Source organism: Acinonyx jubatus, chromosome E2 (genome assembly GCF_027475565.1).
Source record: "Acinonyx jubatus isolate Ajub_Pintada_27869175 chromosome E2, VMU_Ajub_asm_v1.0, whole genome shotgun sequence".
NCBI classification, from domain to species: domain Eukaryota; kingdom Metazoa; phylum Chordata; class Mammalia; order Carnivora; family Felidae; genus Acinonyx; species Acinonyx jubatus.
The window spans coordinates 46,267,013-46,290,717 of NC_069396.1; the positions used below are offsets into that span (position 1 = coordinate 46,267,013).

A 23,705-nucleotide genomic window follows, 5' to 3' on the forward strand; every position below is an offset into this window, starting at 1 on the left:
CTTTTGACCCTGGTTGAAAATCTTTGTCTGAATCGATGGTTTCCTTGGGGCTTGGGAAATATTACTGTTCTAACTCTTCCGTTCTTTCCTACTGAAACACCTTCTATTGGGGTTTTCTTCTGTAGTTTTCCCTCCTCCACCGGGACAGTTTGTTTTTTCGGACCAAGTAGTAACCAAGACAGTAACATCAGACTCGTATCGAAAAGATCCCAGGTGCTTTTGGCAAAATAATAAATTTATTACATATGACCGGCAGGTAGCCGTTGCGGATGTATTATTCTCCCAACGTTCGCGAAACGTTTCAAAGTAAAAAATAATTTTATACGCCACACAATCCCAGGGGTCCTTGAGGATCTCCAAACATTTTTGAGCTAGTTGACTTTCAACTGCGAGATCCGGTCCCAACCCCGAAGCTTCAGGAGGTGAAGTTTGCCACCCAAGGTGGCTGGAATCTTCCCAGCCACAAGGACAAGATTCTACTTCAGAGATGAGGGGGGTGCCCAAAAGGGACCAATGAAACCCCCGAAGCAGAAACAAGAGGAGACAAGGGTAGAGGGGGGTTGGGGTTGAATCAGAGGACCTCCGGGGTGAGGGTGAAGAGCCCTCTCCAGGACCAGCATTCCTGGGTGCTCACCTGTGTCGTCCCCCCTGCCCTACAACAGCAGTAGGTAGATGTGATGGAGGAACTTTCTTCCTTCTAGTAGTTTCCAGAACCTGAAGAGGGGGCCCAGCAGGACCCTCGAATGGATTCTGGAGTATCCAGGATGCCAGGAGGTACATGTTCTTGGTTCATGAGAAGGCCTGGCCAACGGTCCCAGGTTCTGGAAGGCATAGGTCAGGTTGTTTTGCAGGGCTAGTGCTCGACTAAGACAGACGGGCCCGCACGACCACGCTGGAGTTGGTCACACGAGCTCCATAGTGACCCGCCCAGAACTGCGTGTCCTGGCCCCAATGTTCGAAGGACACAAAGCGGACGCCTATCTTGATGTCAGAGAACACGTGGGTGACCTGCGGGTAAAGGAGAGATCAGCCTGTTGTGCCACGGCCTTCTTCTCGAAAACTGGGAGTGGGGCTCTCTGGCAGATGGAATCACACGGTTCCTCATTCTAATTCCCGTCCCCTTGAGCCTGGGTGGGTCTGTCTGTAACCCGGAGGGAGGCGGAAGTGATGCTAAGTGACCGTCGCCAAGTGAGTGCCAAAGCTGGGTCAGAAAAGGCAAGGCAGCTTCTCCTGCATTCTCTAGAACCCTCCTCGAGGGATCCTGAGCCACCAGTAAGCAGTCTGGCTGCCCTGAGGTGGCCATGCCACGAGGAAATCCAAACCAGCCCTGGCAGAGACAACGCACAACAAAGCTCTCTGGGACTCTTGACGAAGCCACCAGCCGCTGTTCACACACACGGGAACCAGAAGCACCCAACAGAGCCCTCCTTATAGAAACCACGAGAAGATGGGGCGCCTGGGAGGCTCAGTCAGTTGAGCGTCTGATTTCAGCTCAGGTCGTGATCTCACGGTTCGTGAGTTCGAGCCCTGCGTCCAGCTCACCGCGGTGGGCGTGGAAGCCGTGGATCCTCTGTCCGCCGCCCCCCAGCCCCCCAGCCCCTTCCCCGCTCCCTTGCGCATGCGCTCTTTCTCTCTCTCAAAAATAAACATTAAATAAAAGAAAGGAAACCACAAGAAGTACCAAAATGACTGCCGTTGACGTAAAGCCACTAAGTTTTGGGGTCATTTGTTATGCAACAGATAACCGTCCCAGGCCCCACCACCCTCTCCCCGTGTCCCTGTCAGAGACTCACCTGAAAGCAGACATTGTTGTTCCACTGCTGGATGGGAACAGGCATAGCAGAGAATTTATCCAGGACCGTCTGGTTGGCATCTAGAAGTTGGACAAGGAGTCGGTACATACAGCCACTGTCGTGTCGGGCTCCCCACCTGTGGAGGGAGGGAGGCCTTGAAGGCTGGACTAGCCCACTTGTCTCTTTGGGTGTCTGCCTGCCTCCCCGCTTCCCCCCCCAAATGGTCTCCCCATGTATGCAAATCCAAAATTTGCATACACAAATTTTGTAGCACGCCCAGCGTCCCCTGGGAGCTTGGCCCCACTGCAGACCCCATGAAGCAGAATCTGCATTAAACGGAGTTCCCCGGCTGGTCTGCAAGCACATCCGTTTTCTGAACAGTGACCTGGAGCACTGGTCTTCAAGGCACCTCCTCCCATAGTATTAAGGTGACAATGGAAAGTGCTCTTTCTACGTTTAAATGGTGGCAAAAGATGTACCACTGTCCAATGTATACACCGACATTTTACTTTTCCATTTCGTTTTTATTAAAAAAAATGTTTTTGGGGCGCCTGGGTGGCTCAGTCGGTTGAGCGTCCGACTTCAGCTCAGGTCACGATCTCGCGGTCCGTGAGTTCAAGCCCCGCGTCGGGCTCTGGGCTGATGGCTCAGAGCCTGGAGCCTGCTTCCATTCTGTGTCTCCCTCTCTCTCTGCCCCTTCCCCGTTCATGCTCTGTCTCTCTCTGTCTCAAAAATAAATAAAACGTTAAAAAAAATTTAAAAAGTTTTTAATGTTTATCTGATTTTGAAAGAGAAGGACGGAGCATGAGCAGGGAAGGGGCGGAGAGAGAGGGGGACACGGAATCTGAAGCAGGCTGCAGGCTCCAGGCTCCGAGCCGTCACCACAGAGCCGGATGCGGGGCTCGAACTCATGAACCGTGAGATCATGACCTGAGCCGAAGTCAGCTTAATCCACTGAGCCATCCAGGCGCCCCTGCATGTTAATATTTTAAAAGATAATTTTCACGTCAGTCATTTAAAACGACCAGGGGAGGGGTGCCTGGGTGGCTCAGTCAGTTAAGTGTCTGACTTCGGCTCAGGTCATGATCTCACAGTTCATGAGTTCGAGCCCCGCATCGGGCTCTCTACGTTTAGCACAGAGCCTGCTTTGGATCCTGTGTCTCCCCCTCTCTCTGCCCCTACCCCACTTGTGCTCTCTCTCAAAAATAAACAAACAAACAAAAAAAAAGAAGCAGCCAGATACAAATTATATGCCATAGGACTCTCTCTGTCCGGAGTACAAAAATGGACAAAACTTACCTATTCTAACAGAATTCAGGAAGGCAACTACTCTCGGGTGTGTAGTGATGGGAAAGGGGCTGGTAACACGGATGTGTTCATTTTGTGATAACTCACTGAGCTGCACACCTAAAATATGTACACTTAAAAAAATAAAATAAAATATGTACCCTTTTGATGCTAGAAGTCAAAGTTTACAACTTAGGGGTAACGGACTACAAAAATACACAAATAAGGGGCGCCTGGGTGGCTCAGTCGGCTGGGCGTGATCTCGCAGCTCGTGGGCTCCAATCCCGCGTCGGGCTCTGTGCCGACAGCTCAGAGCCTGGAGCCTGCGGCGGATTCTGTGTCTCCCTCTCTCTGCGCCCCTCCTTCTCTCAAAAATAAACATTCAAAAAACTAAAAAAAATACAAGTAAGTTTCTTCCTTCAGAGACTTCACATTGTTCTTAAAATGAGACGTCCGCTCTCCATCGGCCACACAATTTTGTCCTCATGTGATGGTGACATTTTTATTTTCTCCTGACTTTTTGGTTGCCCTTTCACACTGCTCTATGCCAACCGCAGACCAAAATGTATATGTGAATAGAAATTAATGGGGGGGGAGGGGCACCTGGGTGGCTCAGTCGGTTAAGCATCCGACTCTTGGTTTTGGCTCAGGTCAGAATCTCACTGTTGTGAGATCGAGCCCCGTGCCCAGCTTCGTGCTGGGTGTGAAGCCTGCTTAAGATTCTGCATCTCCCTCTGCCTCTCTCCTACTTGGACTTGCTCTTTTTCTCTCAAAAACAAAACAAACAAAAAACAAAAAACAAAAAAAGAAAAAAAGGAAGAAGAAAAAGAAATTAAAAATTTTTTTCCTGTGACCATAAAGCTCTAAGCGTTCACAGTTTTCCTTTGGGACTGAATTATTACCCAGTAGTGGTTCCCGGCCTTTGCTGTCGATTGGAATCATCTGGAATTGTTGAAAAGATATTGCACAGAAAAGAATTTAGCCTTGTCCCAAGGTACGGATGGCCTCTGCTCTCAGCTTCTGGGAGGTCATCTCTGGGCCTTTGGAATATTATGGCTGCCGGGAGTTACCTCTGTCTGCCTGGGGACCTTGGGTCATAGTGGATACCCTACCAACACGATTCCAGCGCCGGCTGGCCGCATCCACAACAGTCCCACCGTGGCCAACAACGTGGCTTAGGACACGTCAGGCAACATCAGTTGACCAGGAGGCTGAGACGAACCACATGATGAAGCACCAACAGAAATTCTGGTGCTTAGGCGCACTTCCCAGGTCGGCAAGTTTCCATGTACACAGTCACATGGATGTACAGGACAGTAATGCATCCTGACCCCGTGACCAGGGAACAATAGAAGGTCTGGGTTTGGTATTTCCCGTGGATGATGCCGGTTAGGTTTTCCTTGTAATGAACTGTAATTACATAATAGTTTGGTGAGTTCTAGGAGTCTTTCCTGTGAATTACTGAACCTGAGGGTGGTTTTGGGAATCCCCCAAACCTGCAGCGGGCGTCAGAAGTAAGGATGGTCCTGGGGGTTGCAACCCTCTAATTTTAAGTCAGCTCGAAACTTCTCACAGATCCTGATACCCGGCTCTCACCCCTAGACACTCTGATTTCATTGGTATGGAGGGTGACCTGGGCGCTGGGAGTTTTCAATGCTCCTGCGTAACGCAGAGCAAAATTTGAGACCCGCTGATTATTACAATCAAATGGTACACGGTTGACCAGAACAGCACACAGGCTACAAAAGTTTGAGAACTAACGATTACATTAAAAACCAATTTTATTGTAAATTCCACCCCCCCCCCCAATGAGATGGATTTGCAGAGCGGGGGGAGTTATGGTGCCTTTAATTAAAAGTGAATTAGGTAAGGCTGAAATTTCAAGCGGTCACTCTACCTGACTCTCCAGAAGTCTTTACATCCGGAGGGGACCACACACCCTAGTGAGGGGCTTGGTTTTTCTGTAAAAACTGGCGGACTGTGAGAAAGGGCCAGGAAAGGACAACCATATGATGCTCCCCTCCGAGATGTGATGTGTAGCTGATAATTTTAGAACAGGGAACACAGCTGTAGCAGATCTGGAACTGCCTCCCTTAAAAATTATCTGGGTCATGTATCCCTTGAAAAGTCTTCAGGTACTCCAGTTTCAAGACCATCACTACAGAGCACGATGAGCTCTGGAGTCAGAGGGGTCTGAGCCTCATGCCAGGTCTCACCGAGCCCTAGCTGTGCCACCAGGGCAAATTGCCTCCTCTTTCGGAACCTCTCAAATGCTCCTGAAACTCTCTTAAAGATCTGAGGTCATGAAATACACATTCTCACAGGATCAAGGCTCAAAAAACAAAACACTAAAACAGTTCACGCTTATAAAGCGCTGGCTATGTACCTGACATGTAACCCTACCTTGTAAAGATGGGGAAACTGAGGCACGCTGTGACTCACCTAAAGCCACAAAGTTGCAGAGCCACGATCTGGACTTGTAAAGTCTGGCTCCAGAATGTAAACTTAGCTAACTATCCTCCAGTGCCTCCTCCTATGGCAAGGAGCATCTCATTCACAGACCAGACTGGTCTGGGCCAAGTCCTCGGTACTTGGATTCCAATCTGGCATCTTGCAATCCAGTTCCCCGGGAGAGGGGTGGAGGAGGGGAGGGGTTAAGTCATTCGCCTCCCTGATCTTCATTTTATCTATCAGGGTTTGCTACAGAAGGCCTAAATGAAGTCACCCATGCAATGGTCACGGCGCAGCGCAGGTGGTCAGAGCTGAGCAAAGGGCTGTTTTTATCATCATACTCACCAGTCAGAGACACAAATCTCAATCTTGCCACTATCTAGCAGCTCTGGCCATAAACCCTCCTCCTCCAGGTCCAAGACCTGCTTCTTCCGACACCAACTAGTAAAGAGGGAGAAAGGTCACTAGAACAGGCAGGTCTTGCTCACAATGGCCCTGGCCCTTGCGGGGTAGGGGCATTCACCTGAAGGAAGACACGAAGCAGGTCTGCGAGGGGGCCCCAGGCACCGTTGACCTGTTTACCTCCACCACCCAGCCGTCCCCACCGTGCTGCACCATCCATTTCCGGAGGCCTTCTGTTAAATAAAAAAGGCTTGCGCCCAAGTTCCTCGCCCGCCCACCAGCCGGCCGCCGCCTCCCACCGGCTCCGATGAGGCTCCGCCCCCGGCCCCTCCCACCGGCTCCCGGGTGGTAGACCGCCCCCACCCCCCGCCCAGCCTGCGTTCCCCACCCTGGCCGCAGGGATTGCGGATGAGGTTGCGTCCGATCGGTCGGCGCTCGCAGAAGCGGCCCAGGAGGCAGGGCCGGCCGTCGCAGGCGGGGGGCAGGCAGCTGCGGGCGAGCGGCAGCAGGGCGCCGTGGTCCCGGGCCAGGATGAGCAGCCACAGGGCCTGGCCGTCCACCAGGGCGCGCCAGCCCCGACACACCCGGCGGCAGCACCCCAGCAGCGTGCGTGGGGGCACGTGGCTCAGCACCACCAGGAGCAGCTCGGGCGGCAGTTGGCTCAGGTCCAGCGCCTCCTCGGGTTCGGGCTCCGGCGCGGGGACCCGGGCGGGCCGACCCCTGGAGGCCGAGGCGCCCATGTTCCCCACCCCGCGCCAGGCGCGGCGTTGACTGCGGGAGGGTAAGGTCGAGGAGTCAGGGGCCCGCAGCCACGGCGGCGGCGGCGCGCGCGCGCGCGCGCAGCCTCCGCCGGCCCCGCCCCCGCCCGCCGCACCCCCGGGCCGCCGGCCGCCTCCCCGGCCCCGCCACGCCCCGTCTCAGTCCCCAGGTGCCGAGCCCCAGGCTCCCGACCCGTCCTTCCCCGCAGCCTCTCCACCCCGCCCCGCGCCCCCCTGCCAGGGCCGGCCAGCCCCCGAGTCCCACCTTGGGTCAGCGCCGGGGCCCCTCGCCCGCTAGCCCTCACCTGTCCCCTCGCACTCCTCCTCCCCTCCTCCACCCTTTTACTCGCCGGCCCCTCCCTTCTTCGCCAGCTTTCCCACTCCCCGCCCCATCCTCCCTCTGGCTGGTTGGTCCCCGCGCTCCCCTCCCTCCGGCCTCCCAGCGCTCCCCCGCCCCCAGCCAGCCCCTCCCTCCCCATCCCTATACTTGCCAGATCCCCTCCTTGGGGTGGGGGGGGAGGGTCTTCCCACGGTGGGAGAACCACGGATCCGGACCTGACGCCGCAGACGGGGGAGGGGTGGGGGCCTCCGGGATCCTGGGTCCGTCCGCACCCTCCCGCCTCTTGGAGTGTCCCTTAACCCGGCCGGAAGACGCCTGGCGAGGAACAACTGCCGTTATTTTTGGTTCAGGCATCCGGGAGGGAGGCCTCACGCCCGTTCACTCCTTTAAAAATCCCCATCACCTTTATGGCGGGGCAAGGTTAGCCCCATTTCACAGGCGAAAACAGGTGGGGTAGGAGCCAAACGCGTATCTATCTGGCTCCAAAAATGGGTGTTCTCACCAGAGGTAACTCCAGCCAAGCTTTACGGAGCGTTTTACTACCAGTCAGGGTAGCAACCCCCTGAGGTAGGTACTGCTGTGTGCCCCTTCACAGGCGAGAAAACAGGCGGGCAGACTTGCTTTGTGGTCACCCGGCTAGCAGGTGACAGAGCTGGGATTTGAACCCAGCCAGACTGGCTCCGGAATCCCTTTTAACCTCTATACTAAGTCTATCCCAGTAAGAGCGAAATGTAAGCCACACGTGTAATTATAAATATCAAGAAATAGAACCAGACATGGATCCGTGTCCACGTGGAGCTTATATGATGAACAGAAGACATAATCAGCAAATTGTAGAGTGTTGGGGAAATAATTGAAAATACGATCTCCTGCCAGTCCCGAAAAGCCTCTCCATAAACAGAAAAGAATGAAGCAGTTTTATCATTAAGCTTTAAGCCAGACTACAGTGCACGGGGGCCATGATGAACAATAGATCTGACATGCAAATTACATAGTGTGTTAGAAGGTAATTAACGCTGTGGAAGAATAGACTAGGGAGGGCAATAGGCACCAGCAGCCCGGGTGGGAGACCCTTGATTCCGAGACATAAATTGACTATTACACTGGCCTGTTTCTTTCCAATGCATACATTTTCAATAAACTTTTGATGCTTTCAAACCCGTCCAAAAGTGGGACAGAGTAAGGAGCACCCAACTCCAGCTCCACAGTTACTCCTGGCCTGTCTGGTTTCACCTCCACTCTTACCCGCTTGCTCTCCCCGCCCCCCCAGCCCCCCACAATTTGAAGCAAATCCCAGCCATTACACCCTTCTGTCCATAACTGAAATTGTTGTTTTCACGGAAGAAGTAAACTGCGGAAATCTCTTTGATGATGAACTTATGAAAATTGGTTATGACCTATATGTGAGCTCAAAAAGGTTCTTTTTTTTTAAGATTTTTTTTTTTTGAACTTTAAAAACAAAGTCGGATAAAAGGACAACACTGACAAGTCAGATTCCTTCCCTTCCCCAGTTCTTCTCCGAGGCAATCTCTGTGAACTCCTGGAGTGACATCCCAAGTTGTACTCTGATTAAAAAAGAAAAACAGGGGCGCCTGGGTGACTCAGTGGGTTGGGGGGTCTGACTCTTGATTTCTGCTCCGGTCATGATCCCAGGGTCATGGGATCGAGCCCCACTTTGGGCTCCGTGCTGAACGTGGAGCCTACTTAAGATTCTCTTCTCTCTCTCTCTCAAATAAAAAAAGAAAAGAAAAACAAGGTGGGGCACCTGGCCGGCTCAGTTGGTAAGGCGTGCGACTCTTGATCTCAGAGTTGTGAGTTTGAGCCTCACGTTGGATGTAGAGATTATTTAAAAATAAAATCTTAAAAACAAAACAAAATAAAAACAAATATAAAGAAGTCCCTACTATCCAGAAGGTAAGGTAATAGTGATTACAGAATAATGGCTCCCAGGAGGGTGGTGGTGTGCAAAGAAGCCCAGGGGCCATTTGGGAAAACTGTGGGGGCATTTTGGTGCCACAGGAATGGGGGGAGGGTGTCGCTGGGAAGTTGCGCACAGGACAATGTCACTCAGCAGAGAACTGTCCTGGATTCCTCCCCCTCATCGAGGTCCTGTGCATTCTCACATAGGAGGAGGAAAGCCTGTTAACCTGAACCCAGAAACCAGTTCCATTTTGCGTGTGAATATGAAGTGTGTTAACACAGTTGTCCCAGAATTCAACTCCTGGGTCAATTGGAAGACCACTTGGCTGGGTGGGGACTTGAGCCGTTATTCTTCAATTCACAAAACCAGAAAATCTCTGAATCTAGTTTTATGGAGCTTCAGGGATTCCCCACAGAGGGGGAGGAGTATTCTGGGGCTATATCGAATCCCGGGGGTGGGGGGAGGGACTTTGAAAACACAGTTTCTGAATCATCAGGTCTGCCCGGGTGACAAGTTCCCAGGGGATTTGGAAAATTGTGTCTCTCCTTTTGTCTCACCTTTTACATGATACTTAGGGTTATTTTATTAACATTTTAAGAATTATCTGTGGAGGCAGGTTTCATTATCCAAGTATTTCCTTTCAAAATAGTGAAGGCAGCTTGGGAAATGATCTACTATACATCAGGGCGTTGGCTCTGATGGGGATGGGGTGGGAAGGGCCTCCTGAGCGGGATACGGGCATCTCTCCCCAGGAGGTGTGTTTGGGAGGTTGTTGGGGGGGGGGGGGGGAGGGGAACTGCCAAGCCAGTTTGCAGAAATAGAAAACTCTGGAACCTTGGGGCATTGGGAGGGAGGCTGCACGATTAATTCCAAGGGCATTAAAGGCTCGACAGCTTGGCTCCCATGCCCCCACCTCTTCTGTCCAGCCACTGGCTGTATTTTGATTCCTGGAAAGGAAACTTGACAGTGAATTGGTCTTTTGTAGGGAGGGAAAGTGGGAGGGAGCAGGTGAAGGGTTAAAACTCTGCTCTTTGAAGGGTGGAGAGGTGTCTGGACCGAGGCCAACTCCCCAAGGTAGGATTTGTCCAGACAGCCCTCAATCGGGGATAATCTAGCTCCTTTCTTAAGGCGATTCAGCCCTCCGTGGACCGCCCACCTTTCCCTAGGGCAGGGGAGAAGCTAGGACCTCAGCGTAAAGCCCTCTAGGCTCTCCACGCAATCCAGCCTCTCGGGGGTCACCACGCATCCCCAATAATAAACTAAAGAGCCACAGAACCCACAGACCTTCTTCGCCCTCAAGCAGTAATACCTCCAACTGAAGCCACACTTCGATGTAATCAAGACCTTAAGGAAAGTTGGACCAGACCCAGTTTTCAAGGTGAAACACACCAACAAAATAAGCGGCTCTGAAGGATCAAAACAGCAGCCTACCTGGAGGGGGACCACACCTAGCAGCCTTTGAAAAGAAATGGGGCCAGGTGAGGGTGTGTGTGTGTGTGTGTGTGTGTGTGTGTGTGTGTGTTGGGGGGAGGGCAGTGGGTTCAGAGTGTCTGCAGGGAGTGGAGGCGGTGAGGAGCAGGAGAGGCTGGGAGGGGCTGCCTGGGACTGTCTAGCTGGATCTGTGCTGACAGCTCAGAGCCTGGAGCCTGGTTTGGATTCTGTGTCTCCCTCTCTCTCTCTTGCAAAAAGAAATAAACATTAAAATATATATATATTTCTTTGGGGCACCTGAGAGGCTCCGTCGGTTGAGCATCCGATTCCAGCTCAGGTCATGATCACGCAGTTCGTGCGTTCGAGCCCCGCATCGGGCTCTATGCTGACAGCTCAGAACCTGGAGCCTGCTTCAGATCCTGTGTCTCCCTCGCTCTCTGCCCCTCCCCCGCTCTCACTTGATCTCTCTCTCTCTCTCAAAAATAAATAAACATTAAAAAAAAAAATTTCCTGAGCCGAAATCAGAAACTCAACAGACTGAGCCACCCAGGAACAAGGACTTCCTGGAGAAATGACTGATACCCTGTCTGAAAAAGAAATGGTACAAGTGGGAAGATATGAAATGAGTGAGGAATGGAAGATTTGATAATAAAGAACAAGATGTTTCCTGGACCTGAACAGAAAAATAAGGGACTTAGACACCATGAAGGATATTTATGTGCACTGACTAGACAATAAATAAGTATCTAAGCACCTCTTAAAAAAAATTAAAAAACAAAAGATGGTAAATTTGACATTTTACTGGAATTAAGAGTTTTTTACATTTAAAAATATCAAGGGACGTCTGGGTGGTTCATTTGATTAAGCATCTGACTTCAGCTCAGGTCACAATCTCACGGTTCATGGGTTTGAGCCCCGCGTCGGGCTCTATGCTGACAGCTCAGAGCCTGGAGCCCGCTTCGGATTCTGTGTCTCCCTCTCTCTCTGCCCCCCCCCCCCCGACTTGCGCTCCGTCTCCCTGTGTCTCTCAAAAACAAATGTTAAAAAATTTTAAAAATATATTAAAATTCCACTGACAGAAGCAACGAAAACCTTGAGGTGGTTCCGAAGAAGCCCAACAAAAGATACGCGATCGTTTATGAAAAAGTTTATAAAACTTTATTAAAGGGCAGTAAGTAAGAGTTAACTATTGACACACAAAAGAAGATCTACACAGAGTCACAGGGACAAATGCAAAAGCATGTCCTCGGGGCAAACATGAAATTGCAGGCTGGTCGGCAGAATACGACATTCACACAGAACTCAAAGACACATGAAACAACGCCATGTAATAATTGTGGGACACGGGCGCCTGGGTAGCTCAGGTGGTTAAGCGCCTGACTCTTGATTTTGGCTCAGGTCATGACTCTCGGTTCATGGGATCAAGCCCCGAGTCGGGCTCAGCGCTAACAGCGGAGTCTGCTTGGGATATTCTCTCTCTCTCTCTCTCAAAATAAATAAACATTTAAAAATAATAATTGTGGGACAAACGTGTAGGAGCAGCCAGGGCTGGGAGGAGGGGGTGGGATTGGAGGAAGAAGATACACAGCGGGGCATTTGGGTTGTCAGAACTAGGATTTGAAACCTGGCAGTCTTGGCTTCAGGATCCCTCTGGGCTCAACACCAAGTTCATGGGTTCATGGCACCTGCCTCCACCTGAGCCCAGAGCTCCAACCCCTAGCTGAGACTGACTCCTTCCTCCATCCCTGCCCTGACCAGATGCCCCGCACAGCAGGTAGGATGTTGGCTCAGGAAACCTCAACCGTCATCCAAGGGTAATCCAGGCAGCCCCGGGCGTCCCCATTCATATGCCAGAGACAGAATCCCCATCAGGAACCTACCTCCCCAGGGCAAAGACATCCCCACTAATGCCGATTCCCTCCACCAGATCTGGAGGCAGGTATACCCAGCCCCGCCCCTCCCGAGCTAAGCGAATCATTTGTCTTGTTGGAAACTCAGTTTCTTCCCGAATTAAACGTGGACTGTCACCTTTACTCCCCGAGTCGGGCAATGATTTCCTGATATGGCCCATACCAGGAATCATGCAGCAACCCCACGCAGAATTCATTCAAATGAACTGTGAGCCTCTGAGGAAACGCCACACTTAATTCACAAATTCCAGAAGCGTTTATGGAGCCCTGACTGCCAGGCTAGGCACTGGGGACACAGGAGCCAATGCAACAGGCAGAGCGTTTATCCTCTTGGAGCGGAAAACAAATACATGGGTGAGGATGTAAATAAGTGAACAATGGAGGGGGATGGTAAGTACTATGGGAAAAGAAAATAAAGCAGGGGAAGGGTCCGGAAGGTACAGGGGGCGAGGTTGCAGTTTCAGACAGGGCAGTCAGGGCCCCCACTGAGAAGCTGACATTTGAACCGCGATAGAAAAGGGATCAGGGATGAAATCATATCAATATCTGGGGAAGGAGTACCCCTGGAAGGGAAAATAACAAGTGCAAAGGCCCTGTGGCAGGAGCAAGGAATAAGAAGGAGGCCTATGTGGCTGGAGTATAGGGGAGAGTGGTTGAAAATGCCCTCAGAGAGGTGATGGGGGCAGGCTGTGGGGGCTTCGTCTTTTCCCCTGAGATGGAACCACGGAGGGCTCTGGGCGGGGTGGGGGGTGACCTGTGACCTGACCTAGGTGTTCACAGGCGCCCTCTGCTGCACGTGGGAGCAAGAGGCGATAGCATAGGAAGCAGGATGCTGCCGTGATAAAAAGGTGTCTGAAGAGGAGGGTAGACTGGACCTGGGCACGGGCACGGGAGCAGGAAGTGGATGCTTTTGGATAGATTCCTAAGTGGAACCGGCAAGATTTGCTGGAGAATGGGTGTGGGTGCGAGAGCCGCACTGCGGATATGTGTGGGTCCCCGGGGCAAGTATGTTTTTGTGGAGTCCCTGGCTATAGAAATGACTCAACTGGAAATGTGTTACAAAATTCATGGACCCAAGTGAGGTCTAGGGAGTTCCCATTCACGATCTAGAAAAATGGGCCCAGAAGAAGTACTTACATATTTCCTTGTCCAACCCGTGTTCTTCGGAGTGTCCGAGTACTGCCCCTTCATGTTCTTTATCACCAGATGTGTCACTTCTGGATAAGCTAACAGCCCCCATCACGCAAGAGAGGCGGCAATCTGCTATTACTCACCGTTCCTGTCTCTGCTAATCTCTAATGCCATTTATTTGGCTCTGGTTACGCCATCACTCATGACGCTGCCTCATCCCTGGTGACATCGGGAACACGGGCTTCCGGTGACTCTCTCAAAGGCTTTCCTGATGACCACACGTGCAATTCTTCACCAGGGAATGCAGCAGGGAAATGCGAGTGAGAATTTTTCTGGTCATGTTGAAAGGTCGTATTTGGAATTTTGTAGCATAAATGCAGGACACATCTTCCCAGCAGGTCTTTCTTTCTTTTTTAAATTTAATTAAATTTAATTGTTTTTTTAATTGAGAGAGAGAGAGAGAGCAGGGGGGAGGGGCAGAGGAGAGAGAGAATCTCAGGCTCCACGTTCAGTGAGGAGCCCGTCAGCGAGGTGCCCGACTCGCGGCTCGATCCCACGACCCTGGGATCATGACCTGAGCTGAAATCAAGATGCTCAGCCCTCAACCGACTGAGCCACCCAGGCGCCCCACCGCCGGGTCTTTCTTACGCTCTTCAGGCCAGACTTCCTTGCCCATCGCCTGGAAGGACTCATGGTCCGGATAGCCCTGGGAGGAAAAAGGTCTTACCAATTTCTGACCGTGGAGAAGACACCAGCCAGTCCTTGGAGAGCCTGGGGTCTCGTTCTGGCCGCAGGAGTGACAGGCCATGAGTAATGGTCTGTTTCCGTGGCGGAAATAAAAAGATCTTTACAGATAGCAGAGAAAGAAATAGGTAATTCCTCTCTGAAGGGACGTAGCCTTATTATCAATCCAAATTTACTAAATAACTCCTTCCACAAAATCCAATTTACCAAATCTTTATTAAATACAATTCTCAGATAATAGGCTACTGTCGAGGAGCAAGAATTTCTGGCCCCTCAAAGGTTTTCCAGCAGGACTAATAAGCAAACTGATATGTGGGGCGCCTGGGTGGCTCGGTCGGTTGAGCATCCGACTTCGGCTCAGGTCATGATCTCACAGTTCGTGGGTTCAAGCCCCATGTGGGGCTCTGTGCTGACAGCTCAGAGCCCGGAGCCTGCTTCAGATTCTGTCTCCTTCTCTCTCTGCCCCTCCCCTGCTCATGCTCTGTCTCCCTCTGTCTCTCAAAAATAAAAATATTAAAACAAAATTTAAAAAAATTGACATGAGACAGGTGAGTGAGAGAAAATCACATTTTATGGGCATACATATGGGGAATCCACATAGACATGGAAATTCCAAAGGCGGTCAGGCAAAATGAGGCCTGTGTGTCATTCTGGAGAAGGGGGTCGGGGTCTAGAACTTCAGAGGGAAGGAATATACTTGACGGGTTTGTTAATTGGATGTTTGCCCTACTTACGGATGGGTCAGCCAGATAAAAGTTATCTATGTTAATAACCATTATTCTGGGAAAGGCCTTCAATTCAGATGCTTCTGTGTGGTTCAGGGAGGGGCAAAGATTTCTCTCGAGGGACCCCTGCCTGGGTGGCTCAGTCGCTTAAGCGTCGGACTTCTTCGGCTCAGGTCATGCTCTCACGGTTCCTGAGTTCGAGCCCCGCATCGGGGTCTCTGCTGTCAGCACAGAGCCAGCTTCAGATCTTCTTTGCCCTCTCTCTCTGCCTCTCCCCTGCTGGTACTCTTTCTCAAAATCACTAAAGAAACTTAAAAAAAAAAAAAGAGTTTCTCTTGAGCTTAGGGTCTCAAGGGCCTTCAGCTTGAAATAGTCCACGTGCCAAAGGGGGCACATTCCGGGGCATCCATCCTGAACACCACTGTTTAGATCAGAAGAATCAGAATACAACCTGGCCGTTTAAATCATCTGTATTTTGATCAGGAAACATACGGAGGGGTTGCATCTTTATTTAGCCTTGTAGAGGAAGAAACCTCAGATTTTTCCTTCTTCTCTGCTGTGTTTCTCCCCTGCGTGCTTCCTTTACTACTCACACAGAACACTCCCCTTCTGATACTTCTGGTCACCAAGCATGTGGAGGTTTTTCCAGCAAGTTCCAAGTATCACTTACCGCAGTTCTGACACTGTCCACGCACAGATGACGTCAGATCCTAATGGTTAGGGGCTCAGTCCCATGAGCCTGCTCCCCACCCCCGACCCCTCCTCACTCCAGATGCCACTCTCAAGCCCAGGTTATCACCAACCACCTGCAGAGGTCACAGACTGGAGGTCCCAAAGACCACCTTCTCGGGTTCTATTAATTTGCTAGAGCAGGTGACAGAGCTCAGGGAAACACTCACACTTACCAGGTAAGCCTGGAGCCTGCTTCGGATTCTGGGTCTCCCTCCCTCTGCCCCTCCCCAGCTCACACTCTGTCTCTGTCTCTCTCAAAAACAAATACAGGGGCGCCTGGGTGGCTCAGTCGGTTAAGCGTCCAACTTCAGCTCAGGTCACGATCTCGCGGTCCGTGAGTTCGAGCCCCGCGTCGGGCTCTGGGCTGATGGCTCAGAGCCTGGAGCCTGCTTCGGATTCTGTGTCTCCCTCTCTCTCTGCCCCTCCCCCGTTCATGCTCTGTCTCTCTCTGTCTCAAAAATAAATAAAAAAACGTTAAAAAAAATTCAAAAACAAATACATATTAAAAAATTAAAAAAAAAATATTTCTAGTGCTCTTATCACCTAGGAAATGACAAAGGTTTCAGAAGTTCTGAGCCAGGAGGCGAAGGCAGAGCCCAATATAGATATTTCCTACGGTCTCACAGACTATACATTATGTTTTGTTTTTGTTTTTCATTGCTACTGTCATTAACTTCATTTTATTTATTTATTTTTAAATGTTTATTTATTTTGAGAGAGTGCAGGTGCACAAGCAGGGGAGGGGCAGACAGAGCGCGGGACAGAGGATCCAAAGCAGGCTCACAGAGCCCGATGTGGGGCTCGAACTCAGGAACTGTGAGGAGACCTGAGCCGAAGTCGGACACTTAACCACCGACTGAGCCACCCAGGCGCCCCTCCCTCCCTAGGTGGTTTTAACAGAAGCCCTCAGAGGACAGGTGAACCCTACCTAGCCCTCAGCCTAAAACTGGGGGTGTGTGTGGCAAGACTGGGCCCGCCGCTGGCCGCTGGGGTGGCAACCCTTGTGCTTGGGACGGGGGCTGGGGCCACAGGGCCCTGAGGACTGTGGTGTGGACCCGGGACTCAGCTCCAGAGTCAGATGATCACTCAGAGCCCTGAGCTTGTCCTCTGTCCGAGTCAGTGAGTGAGAGGCGCCCCATATCAATAGGGCAGCACTATTGTGGCAGCCAGCCAGTGGGGTCCCCCGGCCAGTGGGGACCCCCGACCAGTGGGGACCCCCGGCTTGCTAGACCCCACTGCTCTCCCGGAACTGGGGTCCAGCCAACTCCATCAAGGCAAGAGTCCGAGAGTTCCTCCAGGCTTCCAGCTGACCCCATGCGCACAGGGGTGGTGGCGTGGGTAGAGATAGAGCCTTGGAGAGCCCCCTAGCGGGGGAGAAACAGGATGGGAACCACATGGGTCCCGGCTTGAAGTCGGGGTACCTACCCAGACAGCACTGCCGTCCTTGGCTTAGAGAATTTCGGGGAAGGCTCTACAGAGTGCAGGCCCCACCCCCCCACCCCCCACACCTGGTGGAAGGACACTCCTGATGGGGTGTGAGAGGAGCAGAAAAGTCCAGGGGGCCGCCGAGGGGTCCGTTTAAAGAAAGGAAGAGGGGTGCCTGGGTGGCCCAGTCGGTTCAGCGTCGGATTTCAGCCCAGGTCAAGATTTCACGGCTGGTGGGTTCGAGCCTCACGTCGGAGCCAGCTTCGGATTCTGTGTCTCCCCTTTCTCTGCCCCGCCCCTCCTCATGCTCTGTCTGTCTCTCTCTCAAAAATAAATAAACGTTTTTTAAAAAGCGGGGGGGGGGGGGAGGACACCCGGGTGGCTCCAGTCGGTTGAACGTCCAACTTCGGCTCAGGTCACGATCTTGGGGTTCGTGAGTTCGAGCCCTGTGTCGGGCTCTGTGCTGACAGCTTGGAGCCTGGAGCCTGCTTCGGATTTCTGTGTCTCCCTCTCTCTCTGCCCCTCCTTTGCTTGTGTGCTGTCTCTCTCTCTTTCAAAAATAAATAAACATTAAAAAATTTTTTTTAAAAAAAGGAAAGAGATTGGCTGCCATTTACGGAGAGCTGAAGGAGGGGGAAGAAGCTAGTGTGGAGCAGGTAGGGAATCAGGACTCAATTTTGGGGAAAAGGAGGCTCAGAAAAGTTAAGCCCAAGGGCTCAGAGTAAGGATGGGAACCCGTTTCATCTCGACACCACCTGGCCCACCCAACATGAGGGAGCATTTAAAAATTTTTTTTTAAACGTTTTATTTATTTTTGAGACAGAGAGAGACAGGGCATGAATGGGGGAGGGGCAGAGAGAGAGGGAGACACAGAATCGGAAGCAGGCTCCAGGCTCCGAGCCATCAGCCCAGAGCCCGACGCGGGGCTCGAACTCACAGACCTCGAGATCGTGACCTGAGCTGAAGTCGGCCGCTTAACCGACTGAGGCACCCAGGCGCCCCAAGGGGGAGCATTTTAAATCACATCGGACACCACGGCCCGGTGCACACATGCTTCGTCAACAGTGTCAGTCATCCCATGATGGGCGTTCTGACCCCCTTTGAGGGGAAACAGTAAGAGGCTCAGAAAGATCTTGGGGCACCTGGGTGGCTCAGTCGGTTAAATGTCCGACTTCAGCTCAGGTCATGATCTCACACTCCGTGAGTTCGAGCCCCACGTTGGGCTCTGTGCTGACAGCTCAGAGCCTGGAGCCCGCTTTGGATTCTGTGTCTCCCTCTGTCTCTGCCCCTCCCCTGCTCATACTCTGTCTCTCTCTGTATCAAAAATAAATAAAAACATTAAAAAAAAACATTAAAAAATTAAAAAAAAGGAGGCTCAGAAAGGTCTCGGGCCAGGCTTCAGACCCCAGAGATGGCAGAGATCAGTCCAGACCTTGAGCGTGTGCTCCCGGATCTGTTTCTCCCCTTCTAGTCCCAGCCAGATTTTCCTGAGGCTCCCTCCCTTCCCTCCCCGCCCCTCCTCCCTCAGGGAATCCAGGGGCCCCACTCCTGCTATCTTATTTGCCTTGTTCAGAACCAGGTGGCCAGCCCTGCAAGGACCCCATGCAAAGGCCCATGAGAAAGGCCCTTAAAAGGAAGCATCATGCTGCCTGGGACACTGTGAAATGGCAGCTGTGTGACCATCCACGTCCCCAGGACCCAGGCGTGCCCAGAAGCATGGTTCCCGTGGTGGCGACACGGGCGCCCCCCAATGTGGACCATGTCCTAGGCCTGCCAGGGGCCCGGGCCAAGCACGCCCCTCCTCATTCTCTCACACCACATCCAACCTCCCAGCAAACCCCATCCCCTCCACCCTTGCCCTGGTCTTCGCTTGGACCCCTGCACCAACTCCAGCTTCTTCGACTTCATGGCCAGTTTTCTTGTTGACCAGGATGGCGGCCATCATCTATCGGGGGCTGCCTGCTTCCTTGTTCTCATTCCCGTTGTCTCCCTGGAACTCCCCTTAAGTGCAAGGGGGCCCGTGAGTACATAACTAATATTCTGGGTTTCTCATGGGCCAGGTGGTGTAAGCCCACCACATGTCCACCTCGGCCGGGGCCGGTGTAACCACCACGGGGAGGCCTGCTGTGCCCGTCAGATGTTCCCCGGGTCTACGTGCGGTGGGCACTGTGGAGGCCTCCTCGCCCCCCGTCCAGTCCCTTGTCTGCTGAGGAACCCCCACAGCTGGCGGGAGCCTGACTCAGTCCGAGGGGCTGTTCCTGATGAGTCTAATCAGTGACCCCCATTGCCCTGGGCAATAATTGGTTCAGGAATGGGCACCCGACTCAGTGCCAATGGGATGCAAAGGGATGTTTGCTGGGGCAGGGCAGGGGGGGGGGGGGGTCCAGGAAAATGTAGAAAAAAGGATCACAGATCTAAGAAGATTTTGTAGTTTGCTAGATGACCCGGAAGAAAGAATGAGGGAAGCCGCCTACAAGTTGGATGACTACCACACTCCCATAGCTTGAGAGGTGTGGCTCGGCAGCTGGAAAAGGAGGAAGTAAAAGATAAAGGATTTCCTTTAGGACCATAAGTTATGAGGCAACCCGCTTGTGGTGAAATCTCACATCGTTGGGAAACAGTGTGGACTATTGACTTGGCAATCAAGCCATAGATAAGACACCATTTTGCAAAACCATTAACAAAGGTACTCATGACACATTAAAAAAAAATTTTTTTTAATGTTTGTTTATTTTTGGAAGAGAGACAGACAGAATGCAAGCAGGGGAGGGGCAGAGAGAGAGGGAGACACAGAATTGGAAGGAGGCTCCAGGCTCCAAGCTGTCAGCACAGAGCCTGATGTGGGGCTCGAACCCACGAACCTGAGCTGAAGTCAGACGCTTAACCGATTGAGCCACCCAGGCGCCCCAACAAGCTTTCATTTTACAAAGGGATTTGTATATTTGTATATTTATAAAGGAAATTTCCATCTACAGAGAGGTCTCCCCCTCCTTACCGGGAATAGGGCGACTGTTTACAACGGTCATCAGGATTCAGTCTGCGTAACGAATCTTACTAAAGAACCCTCTTTATGATACTTTCCCTGGTCACCTTCTCTTAACTTGCCTCCCCCTCCAACAACCTCCGTGCCTTTTTCCTTTATTTTAGCCTCAGATGATCTATAAACCCAAGTTCTAAGCACCCTTTGGCTTATCCATCGCTGGATGCTCCCATACATAATGTGCTTTGCACATGTTGGTAAATTTTTGTTCATTTTCCTCTTGTTTATCTGCCTCTGGTCTGTTGAAGTCACAGGGCCCGGATGGATAACCTAAGACGGTGTTAAAAAGAAGCAACAGTCTCCAAATGGAGTCACCTGTGCTAAGCCCATATCGCCAAACCAAGACTTCATACCTGACCTAACTGCACTTTCAGACTTCCCCAGGAATGTAATCTTAACCAGTCTGGGATTTCCTGGTGGGCACTAGAGAGGGAATCCACCTGATAGCCTGTTTCATCCCCCAAAGAAAGGCGACTTGCCCCAAACAAACCTATTTTGAAAGTTTATGACTTCTTTGTCCCACTCCCCATTTGCCTTTAAAAACCTCTTCTTTTCTGCAGCCCTATGGAACTCCTTTTGCTTGCTAGACGGAGTGTTGCCTGACTTATGAACTGTTGAAAAAAGCCAATTAGATCTTGGAATGGACTCTGCTGAATTTTGTTTTTTAACATATTTGGTGGCAGTGGTGGGATCTGAGGCAAACTTCATTTTATTTTATTTTATTTTATTTTATTTTATTTTATTTTATTCATTGTGTGTGAGAGAGAGTGCAGAAAGGGCAGAGAGAGAGGGAGAGAGAGAGAGAGAGAAAGAGAGAGAGAGAGAGAGAGAGAGAGAGAGAATCTCAAGCAGGCTCCACACTATCAGCATGGAGCCTGATGTGGGGCTCAAACTCATGAACTGTGAGATCATGACCTGAGCCAAAATCGGATGCTTAACTGACTGAGCCACCCAGGCGCCCCTGAAGGGAACTTCTGACGGCATCTGGGGACAAGGAATGTAGGCATGATACCCTGTGAACCCTTTGAGCTCTCCTGAATCATCATTCTGTGGGTAAATTCCTCTTGGTTCTGAGTGAAACTGTGTCCCATAGGGTTAATGAGGTTGAAACGGGCAGATAGCCTTTATGTGAGAAGTAAGGGAGATGATTCATTTTCACAAATAACAAACAAAAGCTGTGCTGTCTAGGGGTGCTTGGATGGCTCAGTCGTTTAAGTGTCCGACTTCAGCGCAGGTCACGATCTCATGGTTCGTAAGTTCGAGCCCCATGTTGGGCTCTGTGCTGACAGCTCAGAGCTGGGAGCCTGCTTCGGATTCTGTGTCTCCCCCTCTCTCTGCCCCTTCCCTGCTAGAGCTCTGTCTCTCTCTCTCTCTCTCTCTCTCTCTCAAAAATAAACTTTAAAAAAAAAAAACAGCCAAAGGAAAAAACTGAAATTAACAATGAAAAACCTTCCCGAATTCTGGTAAATACCAGAGCTCCAGATGGGATTCCTTAGCAGAAGCCAGCTAAGGGGGAGAATCTGACCCAGAGTCATCTCTCCTGGATCTCTGTCTGTAGTGGGCAGCAGAAAGAGGGAAATAAAATCTCTTTTGCACTCTCTTTTGGAACGCCTCTGGAGTCCAAGGAGCTGTTAACATGCTGCCAGAAATATTTACTGCTTGACCTGGCTAAAAACTACAAAGAAACTCTGTGGTCAGAAATTGGCCAGATGGCAGAGCCTGATCGAAACACATTTTAAGGCCTTCTCCCCTAAGCTGACATAAAACTATGCATCCAGAGGGAAAGAAAATCCTGAAGCTCTTGTACAAGGACAACCCATGGTGTCATTTAAGCTACAAATCCAAAGCTTTGAGGACTTGAGAGCAACTGTCCTTATCTTACAAATCTTTGCACAACTAGAAATTCAGCTCTGGAGGCAGTTCAAAGTTCACTTATTCCTCCCCCCCCCCCCCCCCCCCCCCCCCCCCCCGCCCAATTCCAAAACTTCCCCTATTTACCTAAAAAGGCTTCTAACTTGCATTCTTCCCTGTGCCTTTGAGATGTAAATGTTAAAGTAGAACTTCAGGGAAGTAATTAATATCAAAAGGAAAACAAAAAGTGGGAAGGTCATTTGGAAACCTGCACTGACGTGTGGAAGCTAGAAGGGGTCCGTTTGTGTTTGTAGGTTAATTTGTGTCTGTGTGCTTGCCTTGTGTTGTAGATGTGTGGGATTTTCTACCTTGGGGGGGGAGTATTATCAAAATTAATTTGTAAAAGACCTCTATTTAATTGGCTTAAAGAAAATCAAGCACAAAGGAATAAGTATTCATAAAAGTTCTTGAAAATATCATAGAAACTAAGCCAACTACTGATCAGGTCCATGTAGTAGTGTGGGATAATCTCTGTTAAAATCTACCTGAAGTTTGCTTTAATTAAAATACACATTTTAATTTTTTTATGTTTTATTTTATTTATTTATTTATTCATTTATTTTAATTTTTAAAAATGTTTGTTTATTTTTAAGAGAGAGACAGAGAGTGAGTAGGGGAGGGGCAGAGAGAGAGAGGGAGACACAGAATCTGAAGCAGGCTCCAGGTTCGGAGCTGTCAGCACAAAGCCTGATGCAGGGCTTGAACCCACAAGTTGTGAGATCATGACCTGGCTCGAAGTTGGACGCTTAACTGACTGAGCTACCCAGGCACCCCTTTGTTTTATGAGCATGCGAGCAGGGCAGGGGTAGAGAGACAGAGACAGAATCTGAAGCAGGCTTCAGGCTCTGAGCCATCAGCACAGAGCCCGGTGCAGGGCTTGAACTCAGGAGCAGTGAGAACATGACCTGAGCCAAAGTTGGACACTCAACCGACTGAGCCACCCAGGCGCCCCAAAATACATATTTTACTTGTTTTCAGAGTTACCAGCATTAGACATAACTGTCTAGTGTCTCATAAAGCTTTTTTTTAAAGATATATGCTTTTTAAAACTTTTTTATTTTTTTATTTTTATTTATTTTTTAATTTTTTTAACGTTTATTTATTTTTGAGACAGAGAGAGACAGAGCATGAACGGGGGAGGGTCAGAGAGAGAGGGAGACACAGAACCTGAAACAGGCTCCAGGCTCTGAGCTGTCAGCACAGAGCCTGACGCGGGGCTCGAGCTCACGGACCGCGAGATCATGACCTGAGCCGAAGTCGGCCGCTTAACCCACTGAGCCACCCAGGTGCCCCTAAAACTCTTTTTTAAAGTTTATTCATTTTACGAGAGAGAGAGCACAAGTGGGGAGGCACAAAGAGAGGGAGAGAGAACCCCAAGCAGGCTCTGCATCGTCAGCACAAAGCCCAATGCATTGGACTCATCCATGAGATCATGACCTGAGCTGAAGTCGGATACTTAACTGACTGAGCCACCCAAGCACCCCAAGCTTTTTGTTTTTTTAAGTAGACTTTACACCCAACTGATGAGGGAGCATAAGGCAAGCTGAGGGCCAAGCACAAGCTAAGCTAATCCTCCCTCCACCCTACCTGGGATGTGTGTGATAGTCCTCAGGACTGCTGGCTGCCCAAGGACACTGGAAAGGACACAAAACAAATGGCTGACCCGAGAGCACAGGACCTGAGTCTCCATCAGTTCACAAACAT

At 50.8% G+C, this 23,705-nt stretch overlaps 1 protein-coding gene across 3 annotated transcripts; it reads right to left on the reverse strand.

The window, feature by feature from the left end:
* Positions 1-216: 216 nt before the first annotated feature.
* FBXO27 (F-box protein 27) lies at positions 217-7,035 on the reverse strand. Of its 3 annotated transcripts, XM_053210459.1 has the most exons (6): positions 6,957-7,035; positions 6,322-6,704; positions 6,055-6,166; positions 5,877-5,972; positions 1,794-1,929; positions 217-821 (listed from the first exon to the last, which is right to left on the reverse strand). In XM_053210459.1, the coding sequence occupies exons 2-6, from the start codon at positions 6,671-6,673 to the stop codon at positions 654-656; spliced, it is 864 nt and encodes a 287-aa protein (XP_053066434.1). In that variant the 5' UTR covers positions 6,674-6,704; positions 6,957-7,035; the 3' UTR covers positions 217-653. The 3 variants fall into 3 exon arrangements, with proteins under 3 accessions (XP_053066434.1, XP_026900455.2, XP_026900456.1); XM_027044654.2 differs by lacking the exon at positions 6,957-7,035 and having other exon boundaries at positions 6,322-6,770; XM_027044655.2 differs by lacking the exon at positions 6,957-7,035 and having other exon boundaries at positions 678-1,008; positions 6,322-6,764.
* Between the last annotated feature and the right edge of the window lie 16,670 nt (positions 7,036-23,705).